The sequence below is a fragment of the Dendrobates tinctorius genome, unplaced genomic scaffold (genome assembly GCF_039654945.1).
Source record: "Dendrobates tinctorius isolate UK_male_01 unplaced genomic scaffold, ASM3965494v1 ptg000004l, whole genome shotgun sequence".
Taxonomy (NCBI): domain Eukaryota; kingdom Metazoa; phylum Chordata; class Amphibia; order Anura; family Dendrobatidae; genus Dendrobates; species Dendrobates tinctorius.
In genome coordinates this window covers 22,722,991-22,744,723 of record NW_027361672.1, presented here as the reverse complement: position 1 = coordinate 22,744,723, position 21,733 = coordinate 22,722,991, and the positions used below count along the sequence as shown (strand labels likewise).

General features: G+C 41.0%; 1 protein-coding gene across 2 annotated transcripts in view; it reads right to left on the bottom strand.

Annotated features, from left to right (window-relative positions):
* MBP (myelin basic protein) overlaps positions 1 to 21,733 on the bottom strand; it is a 210,501-nt gene that overhangs the window by 42,067 nt on the left and 146,701 nt on the right. The window contains exon 4 of one of the 2 annotated variants that reach the window (XM_073566459.1): positions 2,046 to 2,473. In XM_073566459.1, the coding sequence (XP_073422560.1) occupies positions 2,046 to 2,473 (428 nt within the window). The remainder of the gene's footprint in view (positions 1 to 2,045; positions 2,474 to 21,733) is intronic. The other variant, XM_073566468.1, reaches the window with a different exon arrangement.

Here is a 21,733-nt window from a genome sequence, read left to right as displayed (position 1 = left end):
TTCGTCAGGCAGAGTCTGTCTTAGGCAACAATCGCAGCATGCCTAAGTTTGATCCAATATTCGGATCGCCCTTGATCTTGCAAGTCAATGAGTCTGTGGAAACCATCAGACTCCACTCACTGACTGGCTCGACAGACTGATAGAATGGAGAAGATGAAAACATTCCATCTGCTCCTCATCAGTGAGAATCGGATCACACTACGCGGAAACTCTGCTCAGTGTCATTTGCATGATCGATCCAATTGTCTCAGATGTGAGACTACATGGCCGTCTGCTCCTGCTCTTATAGTCAATCCCTACAATTCTACATCTTCTCCACTTTGAAGTCTTGACACTATAAGGACATGTTATAGACTCAGCCTGTGTAGCAGGTCCATGTCCTTGTGGTGACCTTGGCTCTGCGCATCGAATAGCATTTTATTCCAAGCCTAATGATCACATTGTAACCTGCACCTTCCTTTATACACAATTGCTTGTGTCATCTTGTACCACAGCCCCATTGTCCTTGCACATCTTGTCTTTGCAATGTCTGACACTACCCAGATGTCATTTGCTTCCATATAAAAAAAAATAGGAAATTGCTCTTTCACAAATACTTGATATTCAGGAAAGGCTCAAAGAATATCATCTTAGTCAGTTAAAGGTCATTTTCCTCGGGTAATGGCATTCACTGCTTTATTCCTAGTCTCAGGAAAGTGTAAAGATTTTTTTTAATAAATACATTTTAAATAGTAATGAAACGGTTTTGTTTGCTAAATCATGTGCCGGACCGGCATTTTACATGCTTTTATCATAAAGTTAAATCATGGTCAAATTATGCAAAGATGCATTTAGGGAGCTTTAAAATTTGACTTCACATAAAAATATCAAATGTAGGGCTTATAATTCGTAATGTTAGTATGCAGTTTTTGACTAGAGATTCACACGCTGCTAGTGATTTATCTACAAAAAAAATGATTACCGTATTCTATTTAAGGAGCTAACTTGTAACGGTAAAAATTGTAGCAATTGATTTTCACGCTATATAAAATCTGCATTGTGTTCAGCAATGGTATTAAATACAGAAGAGTTGGGCAGCATACAGATTGCCCATCGGGCTCTTTAGAACAGATTTACAAAATTGGTACTGTACATGATTGAAAAGATTAAAATGCTGAAAATTAGCTGTAATATATTTAGCTGGTGAAATAATTGTCCACGATTGACTAATAACAGCGATATCCCCACTGTATGGAACATACACCTCTATCTGTTCAACTTGTGAAATGTTACCAAAGAACGTAATACGACAGTGGAGGAATAATGGCAAATAAAATTGGTAATTAACTGTAAAAGCACATATAATTTTAAGATTTCTCATTAAACGACACCTAACAGACTTGTCTTGTATTCAGATCTACACGAATACATAAAATACATAGACATTGTAGCACATTGTCATATATCAAGTGAATTATTAGGCATCTTCTGTAAATTTCCAGTAAGGTTACTAGCCACAATTATTTGGTGTTCAGCAAACGGTGAAAAAAAATATTGTTTTTACAGCACTGGGACTGAGAAATATAGAAATTTTTACAATTACCTTCATGGTTATAAGCATTATGGGAAAGGAGTTTAGACATCTCTCTCGTGGTATAAGGCACTACACCAAACTGGATGATTAAAATCAATATTTTCTAAGGTACTCCACTTATTAAAAGTTAGGATCAATAATTTCTATAATTTAGGGAATATACAGAAAAGCATATTGTCAGTAAATCACATTCCCACTGGGTCAATTTCAGGATTATTACAGGTATAGCCATGTCTAGCTACACTTGGGAAATCAATTTCCACTGCATCGTCCAGTAGATTGCACCATATCTAATACTGGTTAGTACCAACTGAAATAACAAAATGTGGCTGCAGTGTTTAGTGAATGAGGCGCTAATTATTCACTCATTTTTTGGGACAACATCCCAGGTATTACATAACACAAGATACCCCACTGTACCCCCAGTTCATTTGACTCTCGCTAACAATTTGCTCTATTCCTCAGTGCTCACCTTTCCCTTCCTAGGAACATGCCTGTCACCTCCAAAGAGCCTGCCCAGTGAGTCAAGAAGACCCGAGTCCCTGTACCGGCCGTGGGCTCCATGCCCATGTCTAGAGTGGTCAGAAGTGCTTGCCGATGCCATGTGTTTTGATCCGTGACCACGAGACAGTTTCTGTGATGCCATCAAATCCGTTTCTGATGAAGTTGTTGCACTGTCCTCTGGGATGGTTTGAAGCTCATCTGACTCAGAGGGCCGATCTTTGAAGGTGTTGTCCTCCCTTCCAGGAGCATCTCGGGAAAAGAGGCGGACCAAATGTGGGCGAGAGGCAGCGTCAGCTGGGTTGGCACTCTTCCAGTCATTCTTGGGGTCTTCTGTGCTCGTGGAGTCAGTCACCGCCGTGCCCTTGGATGAGGTGCCATTGTTCTGGTTCACATCTGCTGCAAATAATAAGAGGGAGATGTGAATGCAGGGCTGTGACGAGAAAACAATGATTCCTTCTTCTCACTCTCCTGATTTAGCCATTTCACGCAAAGCTCTAAGAACTTGCACAGGGAAGAATTACAAGTAACTCCGGGGAGAATACCTCAAGATGTAAAGTTACATTAAAAAAGATGTCCCAACTTTCCCATCAGCTCATTAGATTTAATTTACACATAATATGTTTAGTTATATATCAGTATATTCCTAATGTAAGTGAAACAGCCTGTCTTATAAGTGTTTCCAAGAGACGCTTGTACATATTGTTCCCTACTGATAAAATATAGTACCACATCATTCCTGGGGTCCAGGAGAGTCAGTAGTAATTAAGATTGTCACATCTAACAGGAAAGCAATGATTATGTATAACAGGAAATGGAAACCTAAAAACTGCGCAAAGATTTTGAAGTATTTTAACAACTAGAATCTGAGACTAAAGATACAGTAGATGTCCTTTAATTAGTTTGCTAAACTGAAGATTCCCCAAAATCAATTTGCCATAGAAAGAAAAATTGGTGGGTCTGGAGTGGATGAAGTTTAGGAACACATTGATATTCTTCCATTTGGAGACCATTCTACAAGCAGAGCACCTGCGTCAGTGGGACATGACATGGGATACGTCAGGGAGACATGACTGGGATACGTTTTCAATTCAGCATTTTTCTACACACTGAGAAGGGATTTCGAAAATTTTCAGCCCGATTTGTATATGGCTTTTACACTAGATTTCTCAAGACTGGCACATTGGATCTCTGCAAATAAAAGGTATTTTTATTAAGATACAAATGTCTCTACAGTCATAACACTATTTCCATATGTAAAATGTTCTTTCCATTAAGGTAAGTTCACACTAAGCATTTTTCTTTTCTACAGCAAAACCTGATCTCTTGGCAGGAGTGAAGCCACAGAAAAATAAAGTCCTATTCTACAGAATTAGGTTTTGGCACAAAAAAAAAAATGCAGCAAATCCTGATACATTCGTTCTTGGTCACTTTTTTCAGCGATTTTTCACCACCCTTTCATTTCAAAGGGTGTAAAACACTGAAAAACCGCTGAAAGAAGTGACATGCTCTATTGTGCAAAAAAAAACAAACACACAAAGCACAAAATACTGATGACAAAAAAAACAATTTGTGTGCATTTTTCTGAAATCTCATAGACATAGCTGGTACTGTAAAACGCAGCTGAAAATTTGTATAAAAAAAACACTGCAAAAACGCCTAGTGTAAACTTAGCCTAAAGATTGTGTGAAGGATACACACATTAATTTTGCTCTCCTGCATCTATATTACACAGTACATGACCAGGGTATATAAGGTAAGTCAGAATCACAGCGGGCACATTCTATTCATTTATTGTAGCTACACCCTTGCTTGTAAGGGCATGCTTTGTTATCAGCATCGGCATTGTTTCGGAGGAAGAAATAACTTTGATTAATACAATGGGCATTTGTCACACCAGCAGGATACAGAGTGGGACTTTGGTACCATGCAACTACTTCATCCCCAAACCTGACTGAAGTTTTCATGTCAAATCCCAGTTACAAAAAGTGGGGCGGAATTAGCAGGAAGGGGCATGGCCAACCGTGACCTGTCATTTAAAATTTACACCAGAAATTGGCACAAATCAAAGTGGAAATGAGCTAGCATAAATGTTTCAATGTCTGGCAGATAAATAGCCAAAAAATGCACACAATTTATTAACAGATGTGCGACTGAACAAATTTGGTGAGCCTTATGCCAATGGGCTTTTAATAAAGTTTGACTTAAGAAGTAGTACTCTTGATTATTTCCCCCAGAATTATTGTTGGTGCTCTTCCTTCACACCAACATTTTTCAATGTTTTTTGACCCCACCGATCTGATATTGATGACCTATCCTAAGAATATTACTGGGACAACCCCTTTAATTTAGGTCATATATAGATTTTCCACTTAGATGCCACCTATCGGTGGTGCTACACCTACTAACCAAACCCAAACTCCCATCAAAGCTTTATCCTTCTCCGATAATAACAGCTACACTTTAGCATGCTGGCACTTATGTAACGTTTTACGCTCAACTGTTCCGATACAGATGTGGATCCTTATGGTTCTCGTCACATATTACACAACGCCTCGCTGACTTCCTGTGACTAGAAGACGGAACTGCAAATAACTAAAACAGAGGTGGACAGGATGCGCTAAAGGATTTACACAACATGCAGCAGTAAGATATGGAGAATCAGTGGCGCTTTCTAAACAATTCATACAGCATTGATAAAGTATATAAAAAATACAACAGATATTTAATTTCTCAAGTTAATTCTGCTTGTTTGCACATTCTTCTAATAGCTTGGAACTATTTTTCCAGTGTTTCAGATCATCTCTGCTTCCCTATGGCAATTTGACTCCGCACCGCAGCCTTTATGTGCTTTGTGAAGAAGCAGAATACATGTTTATGAGCAGTTAGTAGAAGAATGTAGGGTGCAGAGATCTGGGTCTTTGTGGTAGGCCAATAGTAGGTGGGGTGAAGAGCTGTTACAAATGTTCCATAGACACTATATACAATAAATGATTTAATTACCAGTCTACTGTGAGATATGAGAATGCCTAAATATTTAGGTTTTTGTGGGGCTTTTGGCGGCCAATAGCTCATTTTTTAGGCACTTGTCACCATAAAAAATTCCTAGAAAACATCAAAATGGGGAAAAAAATGCTTGTACAAAATGTAAAAAAATGGCAAAAAACAGTGTGAATGATGTCCTTTACTACTGACTCAACCATGACCTGACAACCTTGGATGGACGGTAACACTCCACCCAGCGATAGCTCTTCTTAGCTAAGTTGTAATGAGCATATTTTTGATCCATGTGTACCATGGATCATACATGAAAAGCACACAGGTCAATCACTGCCTATGTTGTACTGCACATGGGCTATTTCCCACATACAACTCAGGTCCATGTGGTTAAAAGTCACAACCTGTGCTAATCTGGTTCGATTTATTGACCATAGAGAACCCATCCGCTAGTTACATGGAGCTGTACATGGGCCAAGTTACTCCGGCAATTTTCAGCTGCAGCTGGACAGAAAAGTTCAGTACTTGTCTGATCTTAGCCTTAGGTCAGGGCTGCGGAGTCGGTAAGCCAAACCACCGACTCAAGACTCTGGCTCCTCAATTTCCCTGACACCGACTCCACAACAGCGCCTCACTACTGAGCATGTACATAAAGTGCAGCACAGATTTATCTCAACTAATAGCCGAGATCCTTAGCTCAGGGACCGAACAGACATTTCATAACTTTCCCAAATTCTAATGAAAACATTTACAGCACATCCTGCATTGTACTAGTAAACCCAATTTATTATGTATTTTAGGAGTCAGAGTCTGCCCATTTTTTACCGACCTCAACTCCACCAAAATGGACACAGACTCCAACTCAACGACTCCCACACCACGGCCCCGCTTAAGGTATGTTCACATGTAGCATTTTTTTAAGCAAACAAGAAGCTGTTTTTTACAGTATCAGAATAAGTTACGAGATTAAATCTCATGTACATGATTGTTATTGACAACTACTGCGTTTTTAATATCTGCCGTATGTCAATTCCTTCAACGAAAGTGCAAAAATGATGAAAAAACAACACAGCAAACAGGTACTGCAACATGTTTTGTGAATAAAACTAACTTTATTAACCATGTACTAAAGACAAATCACAACTATTTCACCCAAAAAAAGAAGAACTTCGCAAAATATTGCGCTGCCAGACCAGAAATGCTTAACCTAAAGTCCAGTCTCTGGAAAGTTTAGGGACAAAGCTGGTCCATGTCGAATTCTATACCATGCCTTGGAGCAATATTGAAAAACAACTAGTGGATTACATAAAGGAACACTGCCTCTTGCATATTAATACCGTCCAACAGACTCTCATTGTCAACTAAAAATAGTTGCATGAGCTAATACAAAGCATATTTAAGCCACAAGAGCATTTATATTCTCCAAGAAAGACAAATCAGTTGACGGCTGTAACTGCTCCAAAAATAAGATTTTAAGCAGTAAAAATTGTCAATCAGAATCAAGCACATAAGCCCGTGTGCAGAAATCGATAATCGTATGGCTTAAATGATGTGATATACATTTTAATACAGAATAAAATAGGTTGTGTCTTCAGAAGATCAATTCAGAAGAAATGATCAGACCACCATTATAGTCAGTTAGAAGAACTATACAGAGAAGCATATTACTGCAAAGATAAAAGCTCAAAAAATAAAAGGTGCCAAAAAAACACAACAATTCACCTAACAGAGTCATTAAATGTTCAATCTATTTTACTCATAGGCCCTGACCCAAGACCAGCACACGCAAGGAACCTCTAGAGCCATAGGCACCGAATTCATTAAGACACCTATTAATGAATCAGGTGCATCTGAAAATTGGTGTGTGCCTGGCCACAAATCTTACTCCAGCGAGTAACATAGTTATTAAGGTTGAAGGAAGACTTTATGTCTATCTAGTTCAACCCATATCCTATCCTAACTTGCCCTAACATGTTGATCCAGAGGAAGGCAAAAAAAAACCCCATGCGGCAAACAGTAAGCTTCACATTGGGGAAAAAAATTCCTTCCCGACTCCACATACGGCAATCAGCCTAGCTCCCTGGATCAACGCAATATAAAGGAAATTAGTGTATATAACCTGTAATATTATACTTTTCAAGAAAGGCATACACCCGTCTTAAATTTTAGTAGGGAATCACCACACGCCATCTTAAACCTGCCCATTTTGGCGGATTTGGCCAAAACTGAAGTGAAAATGACAATGCCGCCAAAGTTGTGAGACTGCTCCAAGCATTTGATGACTGCTGGTTTCCAAGGTAAACAGTGGGTATCCAGGAGCCACGGCTCTTGGATACTCGCTGTTTACCTTGGAAACCGGCGTACACGCTGGTTTTCAAGGTAAACATCGGGTATATAAGAGCCGCGCGGCTCCTGGATACTCGATGTTTACATTAGAAACCAGCGTCGCTGGTGCTGGCCAGCGATCAAAAAATGGCCCAGGCCGATCGAGCACGATCAGTGATACCCGGCAGGGGGGCCGGTTGCTGATCCCAGTCACAAAATTTGTGGAGTCACAAAATCAGCGATCTCGCTTGCGAGATCGCTGTGTGTGATGGGGCCTTTAATTTTGCCACGATAAGGACAATGACCAAAAAAAAAAGAGTAATTTAGGCCTGCAACATGGAGTCTCCTGTACGTCTGGAGTGACTCATGTCAACACTTAAGAATTCTGAAGTATCACATTGCTATATTTTTTAATACAAGGGTATACACATAATAGACAAAATTTTTAATAATTCTAAAGAATTCTTATAAAAAGCTTTTTTTTTTTAATATAATTTCCTTCTGAAGTAGGGCTAATATACCTAAATACCAAATATCATGCAGAAAATGAAGCAACAAGCAAAAAAACGCCATCACATCATATCAACTCTCCTGTGCTCGAAGCTACTGCGACCCCTAAAATCCGCTTGTCCCCACAGTATCGGTCACATAGTATAATTTAGCTTGACATTCAATGGTCCCAAGGCAGAGAAAAGATAACTAAATTAATCATTCAGAAAATATGCAACTATGTAGGGATATACAATACAGAAAAACCTCCTAGATGAGCACCCAAAACGGCATTGAAAAGTGGTCCTCTAAGAAAGTGAGCATCTCAAAGATGTCCACTATGCATTATGGTGGAGCTGGAAATCTAGTCTAGACATAAGGGTGGTCTTTTCAGAGACACGGAGAGAAGTTTCATTGTACATGTCACGGGACATATGACATCTGGAATGGGAAAGTGCACCTTGGTACTCCTTGCATTCATTTGGAGAATTGAAAGCTATGGCATAAAGGTTTATGAATACAAAGTTTCCACTTTTTTTTTTACTTCTTGGCTAAATGAGTTTATTCATATAAAAAAAGGTGAGAACCCTTTAAGTAATGAGCAGTTAATGGAGATCCGTCACACGGTCGGAGCCAGTGCCATGTGTGGTGCCTTCACATTATTGTCATTCATCTTCCACTACCCTTTGGAAAACTGAGCAGCTCCCCATGGTTCACAAAGTACAAAGACATTCTACGGTATTTCTCCATCATACTGTGCCCTTTTGCTACGTTGTTACCAGTGACAGTTCTAATAGGTGACATGATGATAAGTAGCTGGTGAGCGTGGTAATGTGTCATTCATTCTGCAAGCCATACTTACAGATTAATGGAGAAAAGATGACTCCGATATCAAGCAGAAGAGACACTTGACCACGGAACCAGGGAAATGCATTTCCCCAGCAGACTGGGTTCACGGGTAATGATTGGTATGTGTATACTGTATTTCTCTCGGTGATAGAGATTAAACAGCACGTCAATTTAATTTAAAAAAATGTATGTAAAGCCAAACATATTCATCAGAAGTAATGAGATCAGCGTAGAGGAAATACTGAGCAGGTATAAATAGCCGCAATTCTGAAATGTAAAATTATACTAGACTTTAGTAAATCATGTAATACAGTGGGGCCGATGGGCAATGATCTTATTAAATGCAAAACAATCTAAAAAGTAATTGCTTTAGAGATGCCACAATGTGATATCTTACCGTTTAGCTATCAATTAACTGAAGGAACATGATGGTTTAGTAGAGGCAGGTATGTAATTTACGTACATAAGGTCACGCTATGGCGCAGAAGCATTCGTGTAAATATATGCATTAAATTAGGGAATGAGAGCTGGCACTAACTCTGCATAAGCACCAAGGGTTTTTTTCTGGTCTTCTCCCCATGATATGCTGCTCTTAGTCTCCATTGTAAATTCTGTCATATGTCCAGTAGTATTTCTACTGCTAAAATGCTGGACACCATGACGAAAACCTGACGCCGATGGGACCGCCGACCACATTGATCTTGGCCATGTGACAGATCCGGCACTGCAGAGATGGTAATTTTTCATTTCCTGCACCGCTTATGAGACAGAAAAACCAGAAAGGTAAACACAAATGTGAACATATCCCTAAATAGTCAAACATTAGAGGTCACTTCCATGTTTGTGACATATTCTTTAACATATTCGATAACAGAAAGCTTTTCAATATGGGAGCTACAGTATTTTAGCCTGGGTTAAGTGATCTTACTGAGGACCAGAGACGAGCACTGGTCAAACGTGAAGGACGCTACCCTCTCCTAATTCAGAAGACCAGTGTCCCTATATTAATAATGGAAGCAAGTTACCGTAGTTGCTTATTGCATTTGTATGCCTCCTTCATACATAACAATTCCATTTCTCCTCTCTGCCTAGTCATGTGTGAGAGAGTATGGATAAAGTTGCAGTATGCGAGAAACACACCATTTAAAGGGGTTGTCCGGCCTAGTGCTACAAGTCTTCAGTTACTCTGTCATGATCTCAGTGCGGGTTTGACTCGCACACGTGGGGTTAATGTATGGAACCAGTGCTGATGACTGGCATTTCTGGGGTTAAAGGTTGTGATCCCAGTGCAGGCTTACCTGCACACCTGGGGCTATGATTGTGGCCTCTCCCTGGTTCTGGGGGAGGCTTCTTATAGCCTCAGGAAGCTTCCATCCCCGTCAGTTATACTTTCGCCCTTGGCATTGTGTGGTGACCCCTGAGTGTGTTAGTGCTGTGTTCTGGTTGCTTGATTCTCTGTGTACGACTCGGTCTGTTCTCTGGATATTGCTTTGGATTCTGCTTGGTGCCTTCTATGTCTGTTTGGTTTTGACTTCTGCTTGGCCCTGACTATCCGTTCTGTCTCATCCCTGGTACTTTACTGATATCTCTGTGTATGACCTCCGTTTTGCCTGACTGAGTATTTCTGAATAGTGTCCTGCCATCTCTGAAACAGGACACTAAGCCCCGCCCCCTTGCAGTGACATGACCGTAGGTCCTGTGACTGCTTGGTAAACTTCAGCGTCCACAGGTCCTGTGTATCTGTACTTTACGGCTTTACCTGACCCCGGGCCCCCCTACAGTGCGGGCGAGTCCCAGCTCAGCGGAGGCTGCACGCCGGCACTGACAGGATCCTGACAACTCTATGTGACTGTAGACTTGTACATCATCACATCCAGTGGACTGTGCACTGTGAGGATTCTCCACTGCCAGCACCAGGAACAGCATGTACAGTCATATGTTAAAGTTTGGGCACCCCTATTAATGTTAACCTTTTTTCTTTATAACAATTTTGGTTTTTGCAACAGCTATTTCAGTTTCATATATCTAATAACTGATGGACTCAGTTATATTTCTGGATTAAAATGAGGTATATTGTACTAACAGAAAATGTGCAATCTGCATTTAAACAAAATTTGACCGGTGCAAAAGTATGGGCATCTTTATCATTTTCTTGATTTGAACACTCCTAACTACTTTTTACTGACTTCCTGAAGCACTAAATTGGTTTTGTAACCTCATTGAGCTTTGAACTTCATAGCCAGGTGTATCAAATCATGAGAAAAGGTATTTAAGGTGGCCACTTGCAAGTAGTTCTCCTATTTGATTCTCCTATGAAGAGTGGCATCATGGGCTCCTCAAAACAACTCTCAAATGATCTGAAAACAAAGATTATTCAACATAGCTTTTCAGGGGAAGGATACAAAAAGTTGTCTCAGAGATTTAACCTGTCAGTTTCCACTGTGAGGAACATAGTAAGGAAATGGAAGAACACAGGTACAGTTCTTGTTAAGCCCAGAAGTGGCAGGTCAAGAAAAATATCAGAAAGGCAGAGAAGAAGAATGGTGAGAACAGTCAAGGACAATCCACAGACCACCTCCAAAGACCTGCAGCATCATCTTGCTGCAGATGGTGTCACTGTGCATCGGTCAACAATACAGCGCACTTTGCACAAGGAGAAGCTGTATGGGAGAGTGATGCGAAAGAAGCCGTTTCTGCAAGCACGCCACAAACAGAGTCGCCTGAGGTATGCAAAAGCACATTTGGACAAGCCAGTTACATTTTGGAAGAAGGACTGATGAAACAAAGATTGAGTTGTTTGGTCATACAAAAAGGCGTTATGCATGGAGGCTAAAAAACACAGAATTTCAAGAAAAACACTTGCTACCCACAGTAAAATTTGGTGGAGGTTCCATCATGCTTTGGGGCTGTGTGGCCAATGCCGGCACCGGGAATCTTGTTAAAGTTGAGGGTCACATGGATTCAACTCAGTATCAGCAGATTCTTGACAATAATGTGCAAGAATCAGTGACAAAGCTGAAGTTACGCAGGGGATGGATATTTCAGCAAGACAATGATCCAAAACACCGCTCCAAATCTACTCAGGCATTCATGCAGAGGAACAATTACAATGTTCTGGAATGGCCATCCCAGTCCCCAGACCTGAATATCATTGAACATCTGTGGGATGATTTGAAGCGGGCTGTCCATGCTCGGCGACCATCAAACTTAACTGAACTGGAATTGTTTTGTAAACAGGAATGGTCACAAATACCTTCATCCAGGATCCAGGAACTCATTAATAGCTACAGGAAGCGACTAGAGGCTGTTATTTTTGCAAATGGAGGATCTACGAAATATTAATGTCACTTTTATGTTGAGATGCCAATACTTTTGCACCCGTCAAATTTTGTTTAAATGCAGATTGCACATTTTCTGTTAGTACAATAAACCTCATTTGAATCCAGAAATATAACTGAGTCCATCAGTTATTAGATATATGAAACTGAAATAGCTGTTGCAAAAACCAAAATTGTTATAAAGAAAAAAGGTTAACATTAATAGGGGTGCCCAAACTTTAACATATGACTGTACATGAGCACAAATATGTGATTGGCATACATGCAGTCACGTGTTGATTAGGTGGGAGCAGTCTTACTTAATGCAAGCCCCTTGAAAAAGGCCTGACACAGTCTAGTTGGAATGTGGCCAGACATGACTACTTGCTCCCAGAGCGCCAGCACCAGAGAATCCTCACAGTGTGCAGTGTGATGATTCACGAGTCTGCAGTTATATAGATTGACTGCAAACTTGTAGACTAAGTTAACCTAAATCATCTAAGGTATCCAAACCCATTTAAGAGTACAAGATAAGATGTAAGTCAATACAGGATTCTCCAAGGAATAATTCACTACCAAAAGGGTTCAAGAGGGCACAAAAAAGAAATTAACCTCTACAGACAGTTTTCCAACTTTCATGCTGAACAGCCAGGTTTCCTAATTTACGGCTAGTCTACTAGTCTCCTCTCTGATGTCACAATTTACTTTTTCGCCACCTCCATTCTAAAACAGGCAAGGATATTTATGTTCGCCATAAAAATCTAATATATAAAGCTCAAAGTGTGTATGTATGTATGTGTGTGTGTATGTGTGTATGTCCGGGATAGGCATCCGCAACGTCGCAGCTACAGCCATAAAATTTGGCACTGTAACACGTGTGTACCACGAGAGCGTCCTAAGCTATGTTGTGAGGCGAAATTTTAACGCCTCGCGTTCCAATTCACCAAACAATTTTGCCCCTATCTACATACTGGGGAAAAAGTGTGTGCGCGTCAAGCCCCGCCCCTCATTATGTCATAATGCCCCTATCTACATACTGGGAAACAGTGTGTGCGTATCAAGCCCCGCCCCTCATTATGATGTCACAATGGTTGCCATGGCGACGCTGATGTCATCATACGTTGCAAGCCCCGCCGCTCATTATGATGTCAAAATGGTTGACTATGGGATGGAGGATGTGTGATGGGTATATGGGCACTGGACTATGGGATGGAGGATATGTATGATGGGTATATGGGCACTGGACTATGGCATGGAGGATATGTATGATGGGTATATAGGCACGGGACTATGGCATGGAGGATATGTATGATGGGTATATGGGCATGGGACTATGAGATGAAGGATGTATGATGGGTATATGGACACTCGACTATAGGATGGAGGATATGTATGATGGGTATATGGGCACGGGCCTATGGGATGGTGGATATGTATGATGGGTATATGGGCATGGGACTATGGGATGGAGGATGTGTATGATGGGTATATGGGCACGGGCCTATGGGATGGTGGATATGTATGATGGGTATATGGGCACGGGACTATGGGATGGCGAATATGTATGATGGGTATATGGGCATGGGACTATGGGATGGCGAATATGTATGATGGGTATATGGGCATGGGACTATGGGATGGAGAATATGTAAGATGGGTATATGGGCACGGGACTATGGGATGGAGGATATGTATGATGGGTATATGGGCACAGGACTATGGGATGGAGGATATGTATGATGGGTATATGGGCACGGGACTATGGGATGGAGGATAATTATAATTTGCTATAACTAACCACAGTTAGTTACTATGCCCGGGCAGCGCCGGGCTCTTCAGCTAGTTCTCTATAAAATACTATTATACAGATCTCTATCATGGAGAAAAATGTGCTTGTCACATTACCATAAATCCAGTACATTCCTAATACGTTTTGAAACATTTACTAACAGCTAAAGAAAATACTAAAAAATATTTTAACATAAAACATTGTTATTCAAGTAAAACATTCAAGGGACCGAAACAACAGTGCAAACTAAAACTACAGCAGCGACAGTAACGATCTTTCACGGCCTTGAAAAACACAATCTGAATACAAAAACATTATGAATAATGGATGGGAAAGGTTAAAGCATGCTAACTGTCCAGATCTTTCCTTCTCCACAAGCATAACAGGAAGGTTACTACACATAAAATGTCAAAGTCATTGCTAAAAGGTTGCCATATTTTAATGCACGCATCTTGGAAACTGATGAAAAATTCAAGTAAAAGTGCTTTTGCCACCTTGCACTTTACAGCTTTTTTGGTTTTCACATTAGGTCTCTGAACACCTACAGGTCCAACTAGCATCTAAACTTTCCATAAAGGACAAACAAGATATAAAAAATGAAGAATAAAAGTCATTGGCCAATGTCTAGAACATAGACTTAGGCCGGCGTCACACTACTGCAGAATACGGGCTAGTGCTATGCGAGAAAACATTGCATAGCATTTGGCCCAGTGTTAATCTATGGGGCAGCTCAAATCAGTGTTTGTTTTCTTGGGCGTATTCAGCATGCATGTAAAATCGCTGCATGGTGAGATTGTCACCGAGACTTGTCAGAGATTCGCCTATGCAAGCCTATGGGTTCGAGAAAAAAAAAATCTCACAGCACTCGGACCATGCGAGTGCTGTCCGATTTTTACGCCCTTGTGTCCTTTGAAAAGCTGGCAATTCATGTGCCGCATACAGTAAAATTACACTGATAGAATAGAATAGATATATACACATAGAATACATAGACATATACTGTAGATGTCAGTGCCGCACACATATACAGTTGTGCTCAAAAGTTTACATACCCCGGCAGAATTTTTGCTTTCTTGGCCTCATAGAATATGAATAATAACACCAAAACTTTTTCTCCTCTCATGGTTAGTGGTTGGGTGAAGCCAGTTATTGTCAAACTACTGTGTTTTCTCTTTTTAAGTCATAATGACAACCCAAAACATCCAAATGACTGATCAAAAGTTTACATACCCCATTTCTTAATACCGTGTATTGCCCCCTCTAACATCAATGACAGCTTGAAGTCCTTTGTGGTAGTTGTGGATGAGGTTCTTTATTTTCTCTAGTTGGTAAAGCTGCCCATACTTCTTGACAAAAAGCCCTCCAGTTCCTGTAAATTCCTGGGCTGTCTAGCATGAACTGTATACTTAAAATCTCCCCATAGTGGATCAATTACATTGAGGTCAGGAGACTGAGATGGCCACTCCAGAACCTTCACTTCATTCTGCTGTAGCTAAGGACAGGTCGACTTAGCCTTGTGTTTTGGATCGCTGTTATGTTGGAACATCCAAGTACATCCCATGCGCAGCTTTCGGGCTGATGATTGCAAATTTGCCTCCAGTATTTGCTGATAACGTGCTGCATTCATCTTTCCTTCAACTTTGACCAAGTTTCCTGTGCCTTTGTAGTTTACACATACCCAAAACATCAGCAATCCACCTCTGTACTTTACAGTAGGAATGGTGTTCCTTTCATCATAGGCCTTGTTAACCTCTCTCCAAATGTAACATTTATGGTTGTGGCCAAAAGCTAAATTTTGGTCACATCACTCCAAATTACCTTGTTCAAGAAGTTTTGAGACTTGTGTCTGTGCTGTTTTGCGTATTGTAGACTAGATACTTTGTGGCATTTGTGCAGTAATGTCTTTCTTCTGGCGACTCGAGCATGCAGCCCATTTTTCTTCAAATGCCTCATTATTATGTATCTTGAAACAGCCACTGATACAGAGACTCTGATTTTCCATTGGTTAATTACAGTTTGAATGCTGCTGAATGGCATTATCAATTCCTTGGATATCTGTATCTCTTTCCTGTTTTATACAGTTCAACTACCTATTCCTGTAGATCCGTTGACAATTCTTTTGCTTTCCCCACGACTCACAATCCAGAAATTTCAGTGGCTGGATGGAATTTGTTTAAATTTTATTGAGTCCATCTTTCCCTCTACTTGGTAAATGTTCGCCGTGCCATTGGCTGCAACATAACTCCAAAGCATGAGTGAACCACACCATTATTGATGGTTGGCAAGAAGTTCTTATACTGAACTTCTGTGCCCTCTTTTCTCCACACATTCCTTTGATCATTGTGGCCAAAGAGTTCTATTTTAACCTCATTGGACCACAGGACTCGTTTCCAAAATGCCTCAGGCTTGTATAGATGTTATTTTGTATACTTCTGATTCTGAACTTTATGGTGAGGACTCAGGAGTTTTCTTCTGGTGACTAGTCCATGAAGGCCATATTTATGCAGGTGTCTATGAACTGTAGAACAGTGTACCACAACTTGCGTGTCTGACAAATCTTTCTGAAGGTCTTTTACAGTCAAGTGGTGGTTCTGATTTGCCTCTTTAGCAATCCTATGAGCAGCTCTTACTGACATTTTGCTTGGTCTTCCAAACCTTCTCTTGACCTCCACTGTTCCTGTTAACTACCATTTCTTAATTACATTTCAAAGTGAGGAAAGGGAAACTTGAAAATGCTTTGCTATCACCTGGCTTTTCCTAACAATGATGGTGAAGAAGTCATAACGCTAAGGGTATGTGCACACGCTGAGTAAAATTTCTGCATCTCTCGGCAGGAAAACGCAGCTGCAAAAACGGGCTTTTTGCCTCATTTTTGGTGGGCTTTTGCCCTGCATTTTGACTGATTTGAGTGAAGTCAATGGTGAAAAACGCAAGGCAAAAATGCACAGAGAATTGACATGGTGCAAATTATTTTCTGCACCAAATCTGCAAATCAAAAATAACCATTGTGTGCATGACACTTCAGATTTCTCATTCACTTGGCTGACATCAGAATTGCTTCAGGTTTTTCTAGGATATCAACATGGCAAAAACCATCATCTTCTTGATTACACTTCAGAGGTTTTCAATGGGGGTTCAGGTCTGGAGAATGGGCTGCCCATGACAGGGTTTTGATGTGGTGGGCTCTTAATTTTTGCCAGAGCTGTGTATATGTATATATATATATATATATATATATATATATATATTTTTTTTTTTTTTTTGGCCTAAAATACAAAGGAAATGTGTCATCTTCTACTTTAGTCCTTTTAGAAATCATTTTATATTTAACTTGCGTGACTGTTCACAATAAGAGAAATTTTGACCAGGGGTGCCCAAACTTTTACATCCTACTGTGTGTGAATTTAATCATTTTCGTCTACATTAAAGTTAGTATTGTATAAGCTGTAATACTTTTGGACATATGTGATCATCAACTTTAGCAAGTCCATGGTCCCCGCACAAAGGTTGTAAATGGCTTTGTCGCAGTAATGAATGGATCAGCTGTCTAAGTTAATGTACCAGGGTGCCGCCCACAGATTTCAAACAGTGTGGGTCAAACCCTAAAGCGTACCCTCCGCATTGTTATAAAGAGCCCTGGCTATGCCTGGTGATGCCTAGAACGAGAGCACAGCTAGTAGAAAACAAAAAGGTCCATGGTTTACTAGTGGTGGGATTTGCTATGAGAGAAATTCTAAAGCTATGAGAGGAATGTGGCTGCACTCCAACCAGCCTGCAGATTTTCTTTTTCCAATTGTTAAATAAATGGATTCTGTCAGCCCACCCGTACAAAATCAAAATGTTTCTTTGTTTTCCTAAACCATACATATTTTCTGGGGCATGAATAAAAAGTTAGACTGGAGAATATGCACACTCTTCTGTTTTAAGCTTTGCCTCTTTGCGCCGCTAGTATTATATATACCACTGGAGCAAGCCATTTTTATCATACTTTATTTAACTTTTTTTTGCAAGCTACTATTACATCAAAATTACTTAGCTCATGAACACAATAATGCTTGAAATCTGTAGCAAACCCAGATACATCCTAGACATATAAAAATGCTTTGGCTTTGTAAAATGGCAACCTGTGCCTGGGATTTTGGTAAGCCAAATAGTCAGATCACAAGAATTTCCACTGATCGAGTCAATTCACTGGGATCTCAGACAGATTGCTATGGGCAAGAAGAATGGGTTTTTTGTTAGTTTGAGGCCCAAATGGTTACTATTTTGGCCAGAAGAATAGTGTAAAGGTGGCCATAAACCCCTTAAGCTGATTGCTCTACTTCTAGATCTCTCTAAGCATGGGTGGGTTTGGTTTAGTTCTCAAGGAGAAGAGGTGAATAAATCATTGCCAGACATTTCTGGGAGCGGACAATGTCTCTTGAGAAAAAAGGATCAAACATATTGAAATTTAACATAACTAGTCCGTCAATTAGTACAATTATTTTATGAGCATTAAATGGGCACGATTAGTGAGAATAATATCGGCACAAACGAGATATGAATGTAAAGCTCCCCATACACTTTAGATATCTGTCAGACAGTCTTCTCAGTCGTCTGTCCCATACATAGTCATCTCCAGCGGCGATTTATCTCAGAAAGAGCAAATGATTTGCAGTCGAAAAGCAGAGATGTTGGATCATTAACTGTCCCAAACAATTTTCTGTCTGGGACCTCATTCACTGACTACCGGTTGAACCTTTCGATACACATTCTCATCGATCGATGTCTTCCCGTTTCCAGCACTGCTAGGGTCCTCTTGACTATTTCCAACTTGCCAGATTATTCTGGGGTTTCTGTGTGAGCTGGAAGTCGCTATTACAATTTAAACCTATGGAGTCTTGTTTTGAAGCTCAAATGACTCGCATCATAAAAGCAACTTCCGGCTCACACAGAGTCCTGGCTGATACGTAGAGTCGGAACTTCAATCACATGACTCAAAAAAGGCCAGAAGCGGCAAGGGAAACCAGAGAAGACAATTGGTAAGAATATTAATGCCCCTACCCTGCACTACATGTACATTCACACAGGTTTCGCCAATAAAAATGTTAACAAAAGTAGTTGTTTAAAAAAATAAAAATAAAAATCCTAGAGGCCCTATATGGTCTCCCAGTAAGTCAGGGACTTCAAACAATCATTGGCTAGTATCAGCTAAATTATCCTTTAGCTTATTCAAAATTCCATACATCTTCCATCAACATCTTTTAATAAAAAATAAATAATTTCAATGAAAATTAATGTTGCAAAGGAATGGCTCATTGTATTATCTCTGATGGAGACATGGGTCTCTGAATCTAACATCACAATCGGCAATCAGGAGCTGCGTTCAGGAGCTCCACCCATGGAGACACTTTTAGGTAGTAGCCACTGGCCGGGGCACTACTAAAAAACTCATGGCATCATTTTTGACTTATTAGAGCTATAGGACTATAAAGAACCATGCCTCACAACCTTTGAACAAGAAAAGTGGACATATGGACCAGGGCACTGCCTCCTGCATCGCCGAGGAGGTCGGTACTTTGGGGAGAAAAAAAACCAAAAAAAACCACACATGGCAGCAATTTCAGTCACGTAAGTCATGGGCACATATGGGAGAAATGTAAGTCACTGACACCACTCACCCCTCTCTCCTGCACCCCAGCCATCGCTCCCCCCCTGCACTCGATTTTATTTGAGACTCTCGGACACACATACAATTGATGTCATCAGCACCCGTGACGGGAGCAGCAGCTCTAGTCAGCTCCCTGCCCTGCCAGGTTTTCCTTCAGAACGCAGGCCACTTCCAGATGGCGCATGCAGGGACCATCGGATGGCATGATACAGAGATATCATCACGCCATCCTGCATCCACTGCAGTACAGGAAGCAAAACAGCTGTGGAGTACAGTGAGCTGGGATTAGGCGAGTATAAAGTTTTTTTTTCCCTTGATATTTTGCCAATGAATGGGGGACTTTATGATGGCAATATGGAGGAGATAGGAGGAGCTGGTTATGGGGGACATAAGAGGAGCTGGCTATGAGGGACATAAGAAGAGCACTCTATGGGGTACATAAGAACATAAGAGGAGCTGGCTATGGGGGACATAAGAACATAAGAGAAGGTTATGGGGGACATAAGAAGAGGTTAGGGGTAACATAACAGGGGCTGGCTATGGCGGACATAGGAAGAGCAGGCTATGGACGACATAAGAGAGGCTGGCTATGGCGGACATAAGAGAGGCTGGCTATTGTGGACATAATAGGGTCTGGCTATTGTGGACATAAGGGGCTGGCTATGGAGGACATAAGAGGGGCTGGCTATGCAGGACATAAGAGGGGATGGCTATGGAAGACATAAAAGGGGCTGGCTATGGAGGACATAAGAGGGGCTGGCTATGCAGGACATAAGAGGGGCTGGCTATGGAGGACATAAGAGGGGCTAGCTATGCAGGACATAATAGGGGCTGGCTATGCAGGACATAAGACGGGCTGGCTATGCAGGACATAAGATGGGCTGGCTATGCAGGACATAAGACAGGCTGGCTATGCAGGACATGAGAGGGGCTGGCTTCAGGAACTATCACAAGAGGGGCTGTGGGGGACATCATATATCAGAGACTGTGGGGAACATTATACTGGGAGTTGTGGGGAACATCATACTATATAGCAGAGGTGGGCAATTAATTTTTCCGAGGGGCCACATGAGGAACTGGGACAGTTGTGGAGGGCCGAGCCAATCAGCTGAACTGAATTCAGCTCAATATTTTGTAGTTTTTGAAAATACATTTTAATTAGAAGTATATACGGGTAAGAATACAGGTAATAAGCTTTATAGCAAAATCTACTAGAAGCTAGCCAACGTGATACCCCTACAGCAAGCAAGCATATTTTCACTACTTTAATTGGTCTTTTTAACATAACATACTTTAATTAGTGATGTAATGATTGAAAGATTGCATATAGCATACTTGTGGTCATGTGTCCACCCGGAGCCAGAGAATCCTCACAGCGCGTAGTGCACGTGCTGTAAGGATTCACAAGTCTGCAGTCACAGAGTGTCCGCAGACTTGTAACCAAAAGGCCAGACAACTCCTTTCATGATGTTTTCCAGTTAAAAGTTTCAGCATTTAATCGCCAGCGCTGGATCAAAATAATAAAATATGATGTTACTCACACCAAATTTAGCTCTACTATTTCACCACTGCACTAATCTCTATTTACTGGCTGCAGTAGTAACAGCCCATCTGCAGCTCACATCACCACTGCTGCCAATCACAGAGCTCAACAGGAGCTCTACGCTGTGCACATGGAGCGGAGTCGCTGAGCTCATTGGCTGTGGAGGTGATGTCTGCTGCACTCATCCCGTCATCACTGCAGTCAGTAACCAGAGACCATAGCACAGGCAGAGAGGTGGCCATGGAATCGGGGAGGGTGCATAATATCCCATTTTATTATTATAACCTACTACTGGCTATTAGAGGCCAAAAACTTATAGCTGGAAAATGTCATTAAATAATAACGCACTTATACTTCCTTCACTGGCACCGTTCTTCCACTCTAGAGTCCCGTGTACCCATGTCATTGTCACATGAAGGCTGCTGTCACGATGGAAAATGCTATTTACCTGCAGGTATGTGGTTAATCTGCAGTTAAATAGCCTTATGCTATGTGCCCATGTTGCAGCACTTTGAACACAGGTGAATCCGCATGTGTTCACTGAACAGTGTGGATTCACCGCATCCAATACATTCTATTGGTGAAATTTCTATTATGGAGGCTCGCGTCTCCGCAAGACAAATTGACATATTGCGGTCCTGAAAGATGCGCCACATGTGAGTGTCAGCGGGTGATCCATGGATGTCTATAGACACATGGC